This window comes from Coccomyxa subellipsoidea, assembly GCF_000258705.1.
Source record: "Coccomyxa subellipsoidea C-169, whole genome shotgun sequence".
Taxonomy (NCBI): domain Eukaryota; kingdom Viridiplantae; phylum Chlorophyta; class Trebouxiophyceae; family Coccomyxaceae; genus Coccomyxa; species Coccomyxa subellipsoidea.
The window spans coordinates 246,290-263,622 of record NW_005178024.1 but is presented as its reverse complement, the minus strand read 5'-3'; the positions used below and the strand labels follow the sequence as shown (position 1 = coordinate 263,622).

The 17,333-nt window shown below is 52.3% G+C and overlaps 2 protein-coding genes across 2 annotated transcripts; both read right to left on the bottom strand.

Moving 5' to 3' along the window:
* Nucleotides 1–1,053: 1,053 nt before the first annotated feature.
* COCSUDRAFT_19802 (P-loop containing nucleoside triphosphate hydrolase protein) lies at nt 1,054–10,146 on the bottom strand (the record flags this gene model as incomplete). Its single annotated transcript, XM_005643777.1, has 16 exons — nt 1,054–1,212; nt 1,659–1,800; nt 2,330–2,448; nt 2,712–2,789; nt 3,228–3,398; nt 3,835–4,122; nt 4,444–4,653; nt 5,096–5,268; nt 5,702–5,880; nt 6,242–6,355; nt 6,778–6,910; nt 7,330–7,414; nt 8,102–8,359; nt 9,024–9,160; nt 9,641–9,779; nt 10,099–10,146. Coding segments are annotated over 16 exons (2,433 nt in total), but the record flags the coding sequence as incomplete, so codon positions are not given.
* Nucleotides 10,147–14,756: 4,610 nt separating this feature from the next.
* COCSUDRAFT_19564 (hypothetical protein) lies at nt 14,757–16,037 on the bottom strand (the record flags this gene model as incomplete). Its single annotated transcript, XM_005643776.1, has 3 exons — nt 14,757–14,906; nt 15,291–15,467; nt 15,954–16,037. The coding sequence occupies 3 exons, from the start codon at nt 16,035–16,037 to the stop codon at nt 14,757–14,759; spliced, it is 411 nt and encodes a 136-aa protein (XP_005643833.1).
* Nucleotides 16,038–17,333: the final 1,296 nt, after the last annotated feature.

Sequence of the window (17,333 nt, the reverse complement as noted above, 5' to 3'; positions counted from 1 at the left end):
CCAGACCTCTGTGGGCAGGTCCGGCAGTGGCACAGATGGCTCTGAGGGCTGCACGCTGTTTGTGCTCAGCATCTTCTGCTGGACAATTCTTCGGGAGCAGGCGTGGTCTCCTACACATGGAAAGTCTTGCTACTAATGTGTTTTATCTTCCCAGCGGCATGTTACAGCATGATGGAAATTCAATGTGGTTGTCAATGGCCAGCCAGTCAATTTCTGCTGGTTCGTGAGGAAGGGTACATACAGCACTCGGTTTGCCTGGCAATGGTGACAGGTTGACCTAAGTTTGCGGCTCACCTTCGTCGCCGTTTTTCTCTTCACGACCTCGAAGGACATCCCAGAGCGAATGTATGAAGTCTTCTGTGGCACCATGGTGCGACGATCTGAAAGATGTGTCTGAAGTTACAACAAGTACTTTTCTGGTATGTAGAATGGTCAATGCCAGTTCGTTCGTGCCGCCTGGCAACCTTTACGCCGATTCAAGAACGGAAGGCATTCGGCAGGTATAAATATTGCACACAATGAATTCTTTGACAATCAATCGCTTCGATTTCGCCAGAATTCTCTCAACCAACTGAGCTGCCAGGGGGGGTGAATAGGACAATCTTACTTCTACTTTCATCCCCCCTGTAGCTATCACACCCTGAATGTTCAGGGTCACACCAGGCCCTAAAAGTTGATGTCACCATTATGTGATCACAGGCTGAGAAAGAAAGAAATCCCAAATGGGAACAAAGCATATTATACCGACAGCCCCTCCTGCTGCTGCTCGGGAGATGATCGCAAGACTACTGTCAAGACTGTCACGCTCAAACCGCATAGTGAACGGTGCAAATCTTCTTTACACCTTTAATGATTTGGAATTCTAGTACATGTACAATTAGGACTCAGACACGGCAGCGGCCTGTGACAGGTGCGCAAACGTTCCCTCCAGGACATGGTCATGGGATTACTAAAGACGACTACACTGGTATATAATTATGGAACTGCTTAGTTCTATTCATACAGAAGGTGTCCTAGAAGGAGAATACTTCTAAACATAATTACCCCTAAATCCTAGGTCTCGCTCGCGGCGGCGGCCTGTGACAGGCGCGCAAACGTTCCCTCCGGCTTGCATGCCAGCTCGGCGGGGGGACCCTGCTCCACCAGCCGGCCTCGGCTGAGCACCAGGAGCTGATCGCAGTCCATGATCGTGTCTATGCGGTGCGCTATCACCTGCGCCGCATGCAGATTCACTCTCAGATTTGCATCAGTCAGATCAATATCAGGGGAAAGCGTTCCCAGCAGCTACAGCTGCTGTGCAGAGGGCTGCTCATGCTTGTCAATGGAGCACGCTCGGACAAAAGCCTCGCGTGCACTTCGTTGAGCTTTGGAATTTCATGTAAGCTGGCAGCATCCTGAAAGTGCAGCCCAACTCCCTTTTGACATATGCAAGTGCCTGGTGGCATCAGATATAAAAAGGTGATAGTTGCGTGTGACAGCCTCTTCTCCTGGGCTTGCAGTGCCACCATGTCTTGCATTACCTCCTCCCGTTAAAGTGCCTGATCTAACGCAGACACCAGAAAAGTGTGGTCAACAAGTCTGCTTAAAGCCAAGAGTAGTGGCAAGGCTTTCCACCTCCGGTAACCAAGCTAATAGTGTGGGGGCCAAAAAAGACGTACCAGCAGAGTGCGGCGCCGGCCGGAGCCGTCGGTGCCGCGGACCGCGTTCCGTAGCGCTGACTGGATCAGAGCGTCCGTAGCACGGTCCACGTTTGCGGTTGCCTCGTCCAGCGCCAGGATGTGCGCGTCCTGCAGCAGCGCCCTGCAGAAGAAGAAATCAGAAATTGAATTTAGTTTTGGCATTGGTCAGACAGGCAAGAGGAGCCCATGCCTTCCTAGGTGGAGCGCATCGAGACATCTGCAGGACAAGCTAGTGAATCCACTTTACAGAGGCGGAGTTCAGCCAGCAATGAGCCAGCGCAAATGGTTTGTTCATGGGGTGTCCGTCTGTAATGTCTGTTCATTCCCACAATACAGATGGGAATGACTTAGTTCATGGGGTGGTTTGTGTCCCGCACAGGCCCAGAAACAGAAGGATGCGCCTGCACTAGCAGGGGCTTAGGCATTGTGTCTGCTTGCAATGAACAGCACCTGCATTGCTTCCGTGCACAGATGACCTTTTGAAACTCACCAAGCGTTTGATCGGATCTCATTTGCTGAATCGCTTCCGGTGGCCTCTTCACAGGCATCCCTCAGACTATCCAAGCCATGCACTGTTTCATTCCGCCTCGTGCATGACTCATCACACCAATGCGTGCATTTCCACACGACCAGAAGCTGCTGCAGCCCACCTGGCGAGGCAGAAGAGTTGGCGCTGGCCGACGCTGAGATTGTTGCCTGCCTCGGCCATGCGCGCGTCCAGTCCCCCCAGCTTCCGCACGGCCGCCGCCAGCTGCACCTGACGCAGCACCTGCCACATGGCTATAATTGTTAGTATTTTAGGGTATTCTTTTGCTTAGGGCTTAGGGCTTTGAGTAAATAACAAGTCTTACCTGCAGCGCCCGCGAGGCCAATCGATCCTGAAGGGTGTGTTGCTAATCACCCCTGGTTTCTTTTGTCCCTGAGGGCACTTATTTATATCTTTTCCACCAAGCCAAGTGATCAGAATGGCCAATCGATGCAGAGCCGATTGGCCAATAATAACAACCGTATTAAATAATAAGAGAATTGTACCTGCCACAGGCGAGCGTCTGCGCAGGCGTTCCAGGGATCCATGTTGCTCCTCAGGCTCCCGCTGAACAGCACCGGGTCCTGCGGCAGAAAGAAATGAATTTATAATATAGTAATTATAATAAATCTAGGAGCAACGCTTGCTGTTCTTGTTATTCAAGCAAACAGACCAACTCAGGCCCGCTCTACTACGCTGATATAAAAATCCCTTTCCGCCCGCTCAAGCTCAGCGGGCCATCCATAAGAGGAAGGCCATTTCTACATCAGAGGAAGGGCTTTGCAAGGGCTGTAGTGCTGACACAGGTCACAGCTCCAAGGAATTGCAGTGCTTTAGGGGTCAAAATTAGTAAGCAGCACAAATCCAAACTAGTTGGACGCCGACCGCAGGCACCGATTGGATTCCTCGATTCAGCACATAGTAGAGCTGACCAGGTTGAAGAATTAAGGTAAAGTACAACAGACGTAAGGCATCATATTGCACACAAAGATAAATCATTATTAAGTCAGCGGGTGACTAACCTGTGGGATGATTGCTAGCTGCTGGCGCAGGGCGTCTAGGCCAATCTTGCCGGAGTCAACGCCGTCGACCAGAATGCGACCGCCAGTGATTTCAATCAGTCGGAAAAGCGCTAGCATGAGCGATGATTTCCCGCTGCCCGTCCTGCCCACCATGCCGCAGCTGCTGCCCGCCTGGGCGGTTTAACAGCGACGTCAGCACATGTATCAATTCGGCTCTCTGTTCAGTATACACATTGCGGACATCATGCGGCCCCTCGGATGCCCGACACAAGTAACGCTAGCACACTGCATCTCTTCAATGACCACGGAAACTTCACATCCTATTTCACGAGCACTGGCGGCAGAGCAGATTGGTTCTAAGATTGGCGCCCCTTCTTTAAACCATGCCCATTCCACACTAGACATGGCTAGCACAAGGCAATTAAATGGTTGGTGCCATAAAAATGACAGTATGGGTAAAGGAGCCTGATGCAGGCATTCACCTCTTCAGTGAAGGAGAGATTGCTCAGAACAGGGACGAGACCAGGGCGCTAGCGTTTTTAAAGCTGGTCAGGCAACAGCCGCCAGAGCAACACTTATGCAAAGAAAGGTTCCCCCAGAGTCTCACCTCGACAGTGAATGTCAGGTCGGTCAGCACAGGGGCGAGACTGGGGCGGTAGCGGGCAGAGACGCCGTCGAAGACGAGGCGGCCACCGCCGGGCCACCCGGCGGGAGGGGTCCCCCCGCCCTCGGCCACGCGCGGGGGGACCTCCGCCCTCAGCCGAGTGTATCCGAGCATGCGCTCCACGCTCGTTATGTTGTTCTCCGCCTCGGCTGTTTGTCGCACCGCCCACTGCATGCTGCCGGAGAGATTGAGCACGTGCGCGAGTGCCAAGCCCACCAGCCGCGGCGAAACCTGCGCACAAAAAGCAGCGGGGCCAGCTTCACACTGTGGCAACAAAAGGAAATCAAAATCAGATTTTTTTGGTTTTGCGATGCAACCCACACGCAGCTACTCCTAGATGAAGCAGCTTCACGACGCACTATTCTAGCAAAGCCAGCGACACTATCTCATATATAACAGATAAGAGCCAACTGCAAAGTTGGAGACAACAGGCCAGTGTGTGCATTCCCTGAACACGTGCCCACATGGCCACTGTGCTCTTCCAACACCCAAATCTCCGTCATCCTAAATTCCAAGGTCTGAAGGTTTGCATAGAATCCAGCTTGGCTTGACAAGGTACAGGGAGCTTGCCTTGTCATGGATGGCCATGGCGAGAATGGAGGCCACGGTCAGCATGACTGCAGAAATGGCGTCTAGGCGGAAACCAATCCAACGAGCGGTGGCAATGAAGGCAAACCACCAGGCGCCATTCGCGTCCAAGTCCCTCACAAACGCCTCCTTGAAGCGGCCGCCCGCGCCAAACGCCCGGATTGTCGGCAGGCCCTGTAGGAAAGCTCAATTTCAAGTTCAGGAGTCAGCAGATCAGAACTGGTAAAGGTGAAGGAGGCTAGCTTGTACTGACCTGTACTGCTGGTGCTGTCTTGTGTTAGAATGTTGAGCTTTTCAAGGTCTGAGTGCTCACCATGCCAATGGCAAACCGTTGAAAGGGATGGTTGCATGGAAGATAAGAGCTGGAGTGCATAATGGCTCCAATTGACCTGCCAGGAATGCTACAAAGGCTGCTTTCTTATATGCTTCACCAACTAAACAGCGCAAAGCATGAAGCTGCAGCATTTAAAGAATACTGAAATCACACAAGGTCTTCCAGAATTTCAAGAGGGGTCAGCTCAAGCACTTACAGACAAAAGGGTGTGTCCGAACCCTGCATACAAGATAGTTCACACGTTCGAAATGGATTTTGAAAATTTGTGAAGATAGGACACACCTTGAGGGTCGCGCCGAAGGATGCGTAAATCGGCGAGCGGGTGACTGCGTCGAATCGTTTGACCTCGCGCGAAGTGGTGATGTAACGCTTGCGCACGTATGCGAAGCCGATCAGTAGCGGCACCAGCGTTGGCAGCACCCAGGGAACGGCGATGCAGACCAGCACTATCGCACCTGCGCGCACATGAAAGAGATGAAGATCCTAAGTTCCCCAAACTGGAATTTGTACTTTCAGAATTCATGTCATGAACTTTCACATATGGAGACACACATCGTGAAGCTACAAGCAAATGAACAGGCTTGTCCCCTGGGCCTAGGATTGCTCTACACAAAAAAAAACAGAAAAAAACACAAAAAAACAGACAGCCTTCCTAAGGGAAAAAAAAGACAGGGCTTCTTGCATGGGGTGAAGTTTAAGTCCATTCCGTGCAGATTTCCCAGCTGACATTTCTCAATCTGACATCGGACGTAAGGTATTCTGACAGAGGAAAGGTAAGAAATGCGAGCGCTCCCTATCTTGCTGCTTGTGAATGCAATCGCATGGCTGCTCTTCACTCATGTTTGATGGCATTTGCACTGACATCAGTTTGCCAGCAAAGAGACTCACCCAGGACCATGAAGATGGATTGCAGCGCATCGAAGGCCACTTGCGGCAGCAGATCGTCCGCAACGCCCTGATCTTTGCTGAAGCGGTTCAGAATGCGGCCGGTCGGATTCGTGTGGAAAAAGCTCAGAGGCGCGCGCAGCACTCGCACCGTCATCTGCTCGTTCATCAGCGTTGAGGCGCTGCAGAGGAACAAACAAGAGAAATACATTTGAAATCCTGAATTGTAAAGATACCTTCACACCCCCCGTGACCTGACATCCTTTAGTGTGATCTTACTATGCCGGGTCACAAAAAGCACAAGGACTTGCAGAATGTGGCTGCATGAAAAGGCCATAGAAATTCCCTCCCTTACCAAGTCGACAGGGGTCGCTATTGAGGGAGGCAACAGTAAAAACACCACCTGATCCCGCACGGCGTTCCTCAAGAGCACACATCTCTCCTCTCCAGAGCATGGCCAAGTGCCCGATCATTGCCTTTTTGCACATATGCTATGCTTGAAAAGGCTGCAGATAAAAGGCAGAGTGTAGAAAAGCGGCTCACCTGAAAGTGCTCTCGAAGAAGGCGAGGGCCCGCGCAAGAGAGATGACAATGACCGCCGCCACCAGAATGGCATACACATACAGCCACTTTGGGTCATGCTGATCCGCTGCAGGCCTGTGAAAACACAGAGGCCCATGCTCTTAGGAACGGCCATCATTCCAAGCAGCATGCCTTGAAACCCACTGGATTGTGATAAGCTGGTATGCAATGATTATGTTATATCCCCTGTGCTGTGCAAGAACACTTGCAGCTCAGATAAAAGGAACCACGATCTGCCTTAAACACATAATGATTGCCACTTGCAGCTCCTTGAAGTAAATTACAGCCATGCAATTCCAGACATCACACAGATCTCCCAGTGGTGACAGATGGATGACAGCGGCAAGCTGGCAAGATCAAAACAAGCGAAGCTGCAGTAAAACATTCAAGTGCTGCCGTCCATGCATTGACATGCAGTGACTTAAAACCAAATATTTGATGCAGGATAAAAGGGCCTAAATGGGAAATTTAAAAGGGAACGCAGCGCAGACCTGTACGCCCAGGTGGCGAGCCAGTACTCCGAGCCTAGGTAGGCCGCCTGGCCCAGCAGCAGTGAAGCAAAGATGAAGACTGTGGTAGTCACCCCAATGTATCTGCAGTAATCTGCATACACCCGCGACTCCACACTTCCTGCGCAGCAAGCAAGAAAGGCAAGCCTCCTCATCAGATTAGACATTCATGTATGGAATGCTGGTGCACTCTGCAGGGGTAAGGGTTTAGGGTTTACCCCTATATTTTATTTTAACCCGAAACCCTACACCCTAAAAGTGAGCACTGCATGTCAAAGTACCATATGCAGTACTATACGTTTGAGTGGCACAGAGTTGGTAAGTACGGCAGTTCTGCTGACTTTTAATGTGTTGTGCGTCTTGCAGGTGGAACTTCAGATTCCTCTGCAGATAAAAGCGGACACAGGACATTGCCAGCATACGAAAATCCGACATAAAAAATCTATAATCTAAAAATCTATAAAATCTATAAAAATCTAAAACCTATAGAAAATCAGTTCTTCACACAGTATCATGTTGGTTAGATGGGCATGTTGGTACCTGTGGCTCGGTCCTCTGCATCGATAAGGCGGCCGTGAGGCTTGCCCGTCTCAAATTCTGCATCTGCGCCGCTGCTCCCATCCCCCTCCTTCCCATTGACTCCCCCGCCGAGCCACGTCGGCCGCCGCGCAAACATGCTGCATACCAGAAAACCACAGAGATTGCTATATATGCGGCACTCCCAATTTCCATTCTCCCTTCATCGTCCTTGTGCATTGGTCAGTACGGCGGCACAATGGTACAAAATAACTGAACCAGCAGATAAGAAAAGGAAGGTGTTATTACCAAAAGCGGTGATTGGCCAAAATAAAGTCACATATTACCTGCTCAGTTCGCGGCGCATGCGTGAAGCTGCAGTGTTAAAGCCAGATACCCCGCTGTTGAGACTAGTGTAACGCTCCCCTGTCTTCGGCCCTGCTTTATTATTCCCTGATGCCCCCGGGCTCTCTATTACATTATTCTCCTCGCCGCCGCTGCCGACAGTGCCGAACACGCTTTGCGGCACCTTCGCCTGAGGGTGAGCTTTGGGATCCACCCCATCTCGGCTGTGTTCCTGCCCTGTCTCGGCTCCATGTGAAGGCACCGCTTGCCTATTTATCCCATGGCCAGCGCTCACATCCTCTGGCAGAGTGGTCTGTGCAGCGGGTGTCCGTGCATCTGACGGCGTCACCTCCGCCGCTGGATCGCCTGATCTGGCGCCGGCTTCGGCCGCGCGCCTGTCTGACTGCGTTGCCTCCGCCATTAGGCCGCCTGATCTGGCGTTTGCTTTCACTTTCCCGTCATCCGACGCCGTTGCCTCCGCAGTGTGGGATGCTGTGACTGCATCGGTGATGCCCTCATCATACGCGGCGTCGTCCAGCTCAGCGGCGGCTTCCGCGCAGCCGCCGCCGAGCTCCGCCGAGAAGCCGCCGGCCGCAGACAGCTGCGCGTAGCTTCCGTCGGCGACCACTCGGCCGCCGCGCATCACGAGGACCCGGTGGCAGCCCGGCAGGTGCTGCCTCTGGTGAGTCACAAGCAGCCGCGTCGTGCCCTGCCGCACACAGCACAACAGAGTGTGTCAGGACAAAAGTCCCGCCATTCAGGGCATTGGTTTCCAAGTCTGCTTTCGGATGAAAGGCCTGCCATACAGGCAATGTGTGTTGCTAAGATAGTGGGGGGCGGAGCCAAGCAAGTCAGCAGCTTGCTGTATTGTTATCAGAAGCCCTGTTGTGACCTGGCGCCACAGGGCTCAACAGAAGCTTGGCATGTGCAGAGTTCTCTTGACACACAGAAAGCTTCCGTGATGTCCCTGCTGTTGTTAAGCAGGAAAAGACACATCATGTGGCAACAATGCACTAATGAACTTCATCACCCTGACCATTTTGACCATTCGTCCATTCTAAGTAAGAGAATGCTGCCCAGTATGTTGGCCACTAGAAGTACAGTCCACGGCACACAGTGAAGAGGATGCCTGCCGTTGATTGGTGCTTATGATGTCGTCAGGCTGCTCGAGCAGGACCAAATAATGTACCCGTGGTAATGCCAGGAACCACTGCTTCCGCGCAAACACATCTAGGAAGGTTGCTAAACACAGCAAGGCAGACTTTGGCCCCAGCTGCTCTCCATGCTTGAAATGCTCGCTCTCATGGCAACCTTGCATATAAGTTTTCAGTGGCTTGGTGTGCAGTGGAAAGTCAATCGCGTGCCTGCATGACTCCCTCCGGTCCGATGCATTGTTTGAATAAAATGCGGCCGACGCGGGGGTCCACAGCCGATAGAGGGTCGTCGAGCAATTGGATGCCCGCGCCAGAATAGGCCGCCCTCGCCAGCGCCAGCCGCGCCTTCTGCCCGCCTGCACATAATCACGATAACGTTTTGGTGTGCATTTGCCGGAGTGCTACTAATATAATCCTGCCAATCGGAAGAGGTTGCTCTTCTCGAAGATGTCATCATCGGTCAGCGTGATGAGGCCGGCGTTGTCAGTGGCGCCTGTCATCTTGTGACAAAATATTACAAGGTGGGCGTTGGGGCAGCAGCAAATGAGCAGGTACCATTCTGCAAATCTAGGCTCCTGCCTAGACAGAAGCTTGCAGGGTGCTGCATCCCTCTCTGCCATAGGACACCCATGAAATTTGCTTCACAAATCCTTGTTTGTATTGAACTGTTGACCATTGCAGACTGAGTAGGCGTTATTGCACAATTCCTGTCAAGGGGCCAAAAGACAAATTTAATCCTTCGACAGCTACTCCGCAACTACGGCCACTCAATCTGTGGCATTTCCCAACACGTTTATCCAGGAATCCCACTTATACTAAATTCCTTGTGGTCGTACCTGATAGGTTGATGCCCCTCTCGCCCAACTCAGTCATGTCTCCCGCCGGCAGCTGTGCAATGTCAGCGTCCAGCGCGCATGCCTTCAAGACCTCCTCGTATTGCGCCTCGTTGTAGTCTTCTCCAAATAGAATATTGTCCTGTACGCAGATGTAACAGATGCTGAGGAGTCACGGATGCAAGACTGGCTGCTGTTGCCAAAATCATAGGGCAGAAGATGACTCAAGCAATTGCCAGGCTGCGTGACAGCTGGTCACAGCTGGAAATGATGGGGAGCAAAAAAGGAATTTTTCTTTCTAATAATGCTCCTGATGGAACCCTGGTAAGATTAGTCCTCACAGCTGCACAACATAGATCCGGATATCACAGCTCTGAAGAACTGGAGGGAACCTTCAGGCGCACACTGAAAGCCACTGGCCACTGATACTTTTGAATTCAAATGCTGCGTTGATTACTCACCCGCACAGTGCCAGACACGATCCAGGGGATTTGGCTGCAGTAAGCGATGCTGCCATGCAGGCGTGGGAAGTTCTGCGCGCTGTTCCCTCCCGCTCCCTGCAGCGGTAGAATCTCCCCCAGCAGCGCTTCCAGCAGCGAGCTCTTTCCAGACCCCACCTACAGGGGTGTATAAGAGAGTTAATGACCGAGGGCTTCTCCACTCTGGCAAGCTTGTGAGCTTCCTTGTGACCTGAGCAGGCTCTTATTACTAATTGAGAAGTGTTCTCCGGGTGCATGACACCGTTTTCTTCAACAAGCCATGTAACCGTGTCTGCTGACCAGCCAAATCAGGCGAACCCTTGCAAGGTGCAAGGCATTGGCCACATCTAATGTGTGATTTTGGGTCACTTTGCCCACGGTTCCTCATTGTGAAGCGATCGCAGATGACCACAATACTTGGCCAAACGCAAGGGACCCGTGGACCAGGAGAGGGTGCCTTTCAAAGAAACGCAACAATTTGCTTCCAAAAGTGGAAGGGATCTGTATTAAAGCACCAATGCTGTGGCACACTTCTCCGCACAGGGCCCAACATGCAATTTAAGTTCAGTTTTGAACACATAAGAAAACTGGACGCACCTCGCCGCAGATTCCCACCAGCTGCCCCGCGGGGATCACAATTTGCGGCGCCTGCAGCGTCGGCCCGGCGTGCTTCCTGCCGGCTTCCAGGCTGCGCCGCGATCCCGTACTGGATGCGCCCGTAGATACGGCTCCCAGGCTGCGGGCCGAGGTGCTTGGTCCCCCTGGCGACTGCCAGGGACCCCCCTCCGCCTCCAGGCTGCGCCGGGACCCCCCTCCAGATCCCCGTCCCAGGCTACGGGCCGAGGTCGTTAGCGGCCCTGAGGTTTCTGTGTTGTCTTCTGCTGATGCGCTGGGCTTCGCATCTGAGCGGGCCCCGTTCATTTCCAGCTTCACCTCACTACCTGTACGCAGCGCACAAACAATACCCCTATATTACTGGTATTGGCGTAGCATCTACTTTCCACACTGCCAACTTTGATGCTTGAGAACAAGGCGTCTTTAGCTCCTTCTTGACCAGCATGATCGTCTTGGAAGAGCACATGCAGCTTCAGGAAATGCACCGGGCAGGAGCAAGCGCACCCTGCTCAGGCTTGGCTTCGACTTTCTTGGACATCCCAGACGCGCGTCCCAAGCAGCTTCCCATGCGCGTGAACATGCTCGGCCGGCTCTCGTCCCGTAGCAGCGCCGCTGTGGCCGCCCTCTGTGCCGCCAGCTCAGCAGCCGGCAGCCCCGCCCAATTGTCCCAGTCAAAGTCCGCCCCACGCAACTCGACCGCAGCACCCTGCAGCAGTCGTTAACCGAGTTGCTACTGTCAGTTAAAACATGCCTTCTACTGCCTAGAGAACTGAAATCCACGGTGGATTCCTTCTAGCAGCATGTGCATTGCCTGGTACACTACCAAAGAAGTCTCGGACAAATCCTGATAGGCACACAGTTTTATGGCGGAAAGGATTGTTGGACAAATCCTGATAGGCACAGATCAATGGCAAAAGCGCCAGGTGTTTTGTGATATCTGTTCAGAATATCAATGCGTGCGTGGGTTTTCAGCACGGCAATTCTTATGCAAAGGGGCAGTGCACATATCCATCCAATCCGGAACTCAGCAACAAAATGTCCATAGTGGACATCTCTGGATTCAATTTACTTGAGTCACCTCGGGTTCGCTCCCCTGCCCGGCCGGGCAGGCCGGAGCGGGCAGCCGGGCAGGCGCGGGCGGCTCCGGCAGCGACAGAAACGCGTTGAGGCGGCGCAGTGAGATCTGCAGCTCGCTGAAGGACTCCACTCCGCGCACGAAGTAGACGGCCATGTAGAGTTGCGGCAGCCGCAGCAGTGCCAGAGAATATGCGATGCTCGGCACCGTGAGCTGCCTGCCGAGCGCATGCGCCTGCGCAGGTATATTAGCGCAGGTTAGTGTCTGCGCGCCAACTTCGCCATCGAGGCAACTTTTAGGTGCCTGGAAGCGTGAGGGAGTATGTACTCAAGAAGTGGAGCGCACAACTGTAAAGAAAATTCGTAGTGGGGCGCATAAGCGTAGAGAGGGCCAGTTCAGTACTTAGTTAGGACATTGCAATGCGACGCTTTCAATGCCTCTTCATGATACGAAGGTCCAGCACTTGAATGCAGGATCTGCTCAGAGCAGCAAACCCCCGACAGAAAAGCTGCCGCCTGCTCGTTGCTCACTGCCAGAACCTTGACAACAGAGCTGTAGCTGAGTATCTGAGTGCCTTCTTTGGATACTAGAAACACGAGAACTCCTAGAGAATCCCACCCACCAAGCCAGCATTGATGCGGTGGAGTGCAATGGCTGCATCAACAGTGTCATTTGTGAACAAGATCATGTAGAAGCTACCAAAAGGCTCTGGTCACTGAGCGCCAGTCCAGTCAGCGCCAGGTAGCGAAACCGGCCCACACTGATTCCGCATCGGCGCTCGGACCTTATATGGCTGCAGCAAAAAAGGGGACGAGCTCTATCTGCATATGCTCTAAGCATTGCCCCACTTGGATATATATTTTGGTGTGGAGTAACCTAGTCCACCGCATTATGCCATATGGGAAATTGCGAACCGCACAGTCGAAGTATATACAGTGCATCTATTCATGTGCACGCACCACGGCAAAGGCGATGAGGGATGAGCCGGTCTACTGGTTTGTTGAACCTATCCTCTAGGAATTATTGCATGGAATCAAGCATGCCGCAGCAAGGGCAAGGGATGATCTGTCGTAAGATATATGCTATAAATCATCTGCGCGCACCGCTGCTAAGGTGATGAAGGCTGAGATGGTCTGCCGGAATTTGCACCTTGCTCTAGACATGCACGCACCGCAGCGATACTGGTCTGATTGCAGGAATCCTCCAGAAATGGATAAGACGGGATCAATCACGACGCAGCAAGCAGCAATAAGAGGAAGCAATCTCAAGATTGTTTTCGCACCGCTGCGAAGATTATGAAGGATGAGGCGGTCTACTGGTCAGATCCTCCAGAAGAGACCGGATGAAAAAAATCATGCTGCGGCGAGAGCAAAGGATAACGTGCAAGTGTACACAGTGCGTCTGAGTATGTGCGCGCACCGCAGCGAAGGTGATGAAGGAAGAGACGGGCATGATGAAGAAAAACATGGCCATGTTGCACGCGCGGATGCGAGCCATCTTCACCGCGTGGAACGCCTCGCCAGACCGGATCTCCTTCAGAGCCCGGCACATCGCATCCTCCCACCCTGCATGCATGCATGCATTTCTCTTAGTAATCCTTTGCCAGGGGGAAGTAAATAACTGAGCACCGTGCCCTTGGTTGATTCAGTCTTGCAGGAATTTGGCGAATCTATCAAGGGGTAGGCTTTGTGGAAGCCTTCACCTGCAGCTTGTCTGCAGACACACCTTTCTTCTGGCAAGAACAGCGTGTATTTTAATTATAGATAAGAAACCTTTGCTAGGGGTACTGAATGTGATAAGCATTCCACTGGACCCTAAGGTGCCAGCTTGACCTGCTAGACCTGGTGGGAAAGGCAGGAATATAATCCTGTGATGCTTGGTGCTCTTCGTGCCTGCACGATGTTTCAGCCCAAGCACATGGGGAGGCTTTGCTTGCAAATGGAACGGATTTCGCTTTGGGCTGCCAGATGTTGATGCCCCCTTTTGGCTTCTTGTGTGCCCGGCATATCTATCACTTCCAGTAAGCTGCCCAGCCCAGTGAGCTTCAAGGCATTGCCAGACCAGCTCGATTGTCACACCTCCCTCATCGGAGCAGTACCATGAACGTGATAGATATTTTAACTTGAGTTTAGACTGGCCTTAGAGCTGATTTATATTAAAACGGAATGGGGTGGTGGACAGCTATGGAATATGATCCGGAACACTCAAATTGCACTGTAGCATTACCAAGACGGCGAGAAACCATCCAGTGTATCTGACAAGTGCTGCTTTGACCCTGAATTCCTCTGTCACGACCCCTGATTTATAACCCTGTCGCGCAGGTACCGCACGCCCAACATGGAGGACATTGACAAGGTGGGCATCCAGCCGACATGTAGGCAACTCCCTGCTTGTCAAGCGTGCACCAATACGCAGGCAACCTTTTGTCCAAATGGTCTATTACTTGCGCAATTGACACCTAAAGAGAGCCTATGTGAGGTTCCCAGTCATTCAATGGGAGAGTATGGGAGAGAGGCAAGTGGCCTTCCCCCAGGCTGTGTCACAGGGGCCGGCCTTGCACATATGACACACAGAAGGCCGCCCATACAAGGCTCTTTAATCAATACAGAGGGAGGGAAGGGGCAGGAGGCACCCACCTAGCATTTTGACAGCGAGGCAGCCGGCTTTGGCCTTCCCCCAGCCAGTGTCACAGGGCCGGCTCTTGCAAATATGACAAACAGAAAACTGCCGATACACGCCTTCCAATTCAAAGAATGGGAGGGCATGGGAGGGAGGTCCCACCCAGCATTTTGACAGCGAGGCAGCCGGCAACGGCCACAACCCAGGCAGTGTCACAAGGGCCGTCTTTTGCACATTTAACACACAGAAGACGGCATGATGTGCCAGCCCTTTCACACAGAGAAGGCCGCATGTGCGCCAACATGCCAGACCTATACAAAAGCTTCTCTAATCAAAACAGAGGGAGGAAGGGGCAGGAGGTCCCACCCAGCATTTTGACGGCCAGGCAGCCGGCAATTGCCTCTCCTGCCAGCCGCACCCGCTCGTCCGTGTACTTGGCCGTGTTTGTGCGCAGCTGGCCAATGTACGACACTAAGGTGCCCTGCGCAGGCAACAAAGCCATTCCTGAAACATGACGATGCGAGAAATTTTCTTGACTGCTGATGGTCTGCTGCAGGGTAGAAGCAATTACAAGAGATTTTCTGACTGTTGAATGCTTCTATGCTTCAACGAGAGCACTGGCTACTGTGGATCAGTGCACACACATAGTTCACAAAATGGGTGAAATGCCTTTTTGATCTTCTCAAGCTTTGTGCAGAAGTCCAAAGTTTATATACGGTAGGCGTCAGCTGCTTTTAACCCAGGCTTTCAAAAAAGCTATTTGTCAAACACCTGACTATCGACTCGGCAATATGTGCAGGAGAACACCTGATACCTTAGAGAATACCGCTGTTCTTTTTATTCCCAGAATTCATCAGAAAGGCACCTGGACAGGAATGACTAGCAGCATTGTAGCAACGCCGGCAAATGCGGCGGCGGCTCCGAGTTGCACAGAGAGCAGGATGAGCACGGTGGCGAGCTCAAAAGGGCCGCCCCACAGGAAGCACCAGAATGGCAGTGCGTCATCGAATCGGCGCACATCGTTCGACACCAAATTCACGATCTGCACAGCACAGGAAGTTCTGTTGAATCCACCGGGCTAGTGAGAGATCTGCAGGGAAAAGGAATGTTTGCATGGCCACAAAAATTGCCCCCATTTCGCTTCTAAATCCGAATTGGGGTCATTTGGAAGGGCTGCAAAAAGGCCCAAGTCGCGCCTCCTATAATTCCCAAGGATGATCGCTCTTGATCCAGGTGGTGGAACACTAAGACGCAGTTGCAAGAAGCCTCTTGAGCATTTAAGACCACAGCCGTTACATCATGGTACATCATGCATGGTAGGAGGCAGGTAGCATGCAATACCTCATCATATGATGGACACTACGACTGTTCCAGGAAGCAGGACGCTTGTATGCCCAACAGATTCTGCAAACAATGCATTGAAATGAAGGAGAGCAGAGACAGGCATGCCGCATGAAGTTCATGAAGTTTGGGCCCATAACCTTGACAGGCAGAGCATGCATGGAAGGAGGCAGTTTGCATGCATCACCTTGCCAGGGCTGACATCAGCGATGGAGCTGCTGTTCAGCCTCAGAGCCTTGGCGTACACAGCCGCAATGCACTGCTGCCGCATCGCAAACCCAATGCGCATGCCAATCCTGCGCAAGCCAAGCATGTACACCACTTATTACTCACCACATCAGTCTTCCTTATTTAGGCAAGCCAAAATAGTACTCATGCTGAGCTGCAATAGCCTCTTATAGGCCTGGACTCGCCAGCAACATCTGATTGACTTCTCGTCTCAGTCAGTTCCGGTGCAAGCCAGCATGGCATTCGCTCTCTGGCACGCTTCAAAACTGGAAAGCAAATTCAGATCCAACAAACCAAAGCCAAGAGGGTGTAGAGCAGTCATGTGGCGGCTGCGGCTGGGACAGACTCCCAGAGTACAGAAGAGCATTGGGGCACACTCTAAACCCCCACGCTCTCTATAGTCACTTATTTCCTTCCTTTCAGATATTAAATCAGAAACTGGAGTGGTCGGCACGTAGACAATTGCTTGAAGAATTTCTAGTCTCTTACCTTTATTTATCTGTGGATTTGCTGTGATTTCAAGCTCCCCAGCCTCGATCGGTGCAGCTCGATCAGGGAGGTTGTCCCTTTTTTCTCAGGTGATCCTCTACATTGGGCAGACAAACAAAACACTGGCAGAGAGGGAACGCGCCAGAACAGCTGGTGGTGCACGAGGCACATGAGGTAGCCGGTGGAGCCGAGGCCTGCAGCGATGGCCCATCCCTTCCAGAGAGGGAACTCCGCGTAACCCACGGCATTGTACCCGATGATCCATTCCAGGAAGAGCTTCAGCAGCACGCAGGAGGCCACCCTGCAGGTGCCATGCATGACGTGAGTGGTTACTAACAGTGTGTCGTTTGTTAGTACTGTACTGTACTGCACCCCTACGGCAGTCAGGAACGGCTCCTGCAGCATGTAGGAAGCCACCCTGCAGTTGCGCGCATGCATGGGCAATCACTGCTGATTTGTCGGATATACCGAAAATGTCGATTCTCAGTGCAGACAGCATGCAGTGGGTCACAAGAGAGCAGATGCATCATTTTCCAGATCCTCAAAGCATGAAGATTAAAAGGGTGACAGGGACACAACAAAAATATTGCTTCTCGAATCTCACGTGTGCAGTTCTTCCTTGCTATCAGGCACTTCAAGTCCCAAATCGCTTGCAGATGCCCGAGTCGTTGCAATTTGCGGAGGCTTGATTCAAGTCTAGCAGTTAGCATTTAAAGGCGGCATTGGGAGAGCATGCAAGTGTTTCATTGGCAGGACTTGCCTGATGGCTATCTCCAGCAGCAGCCAGATGCAGTGCCAGAACATCTCCAGCCTGTACAGCCGCACCAGAGTCCACCCCAGCAGATTGCTC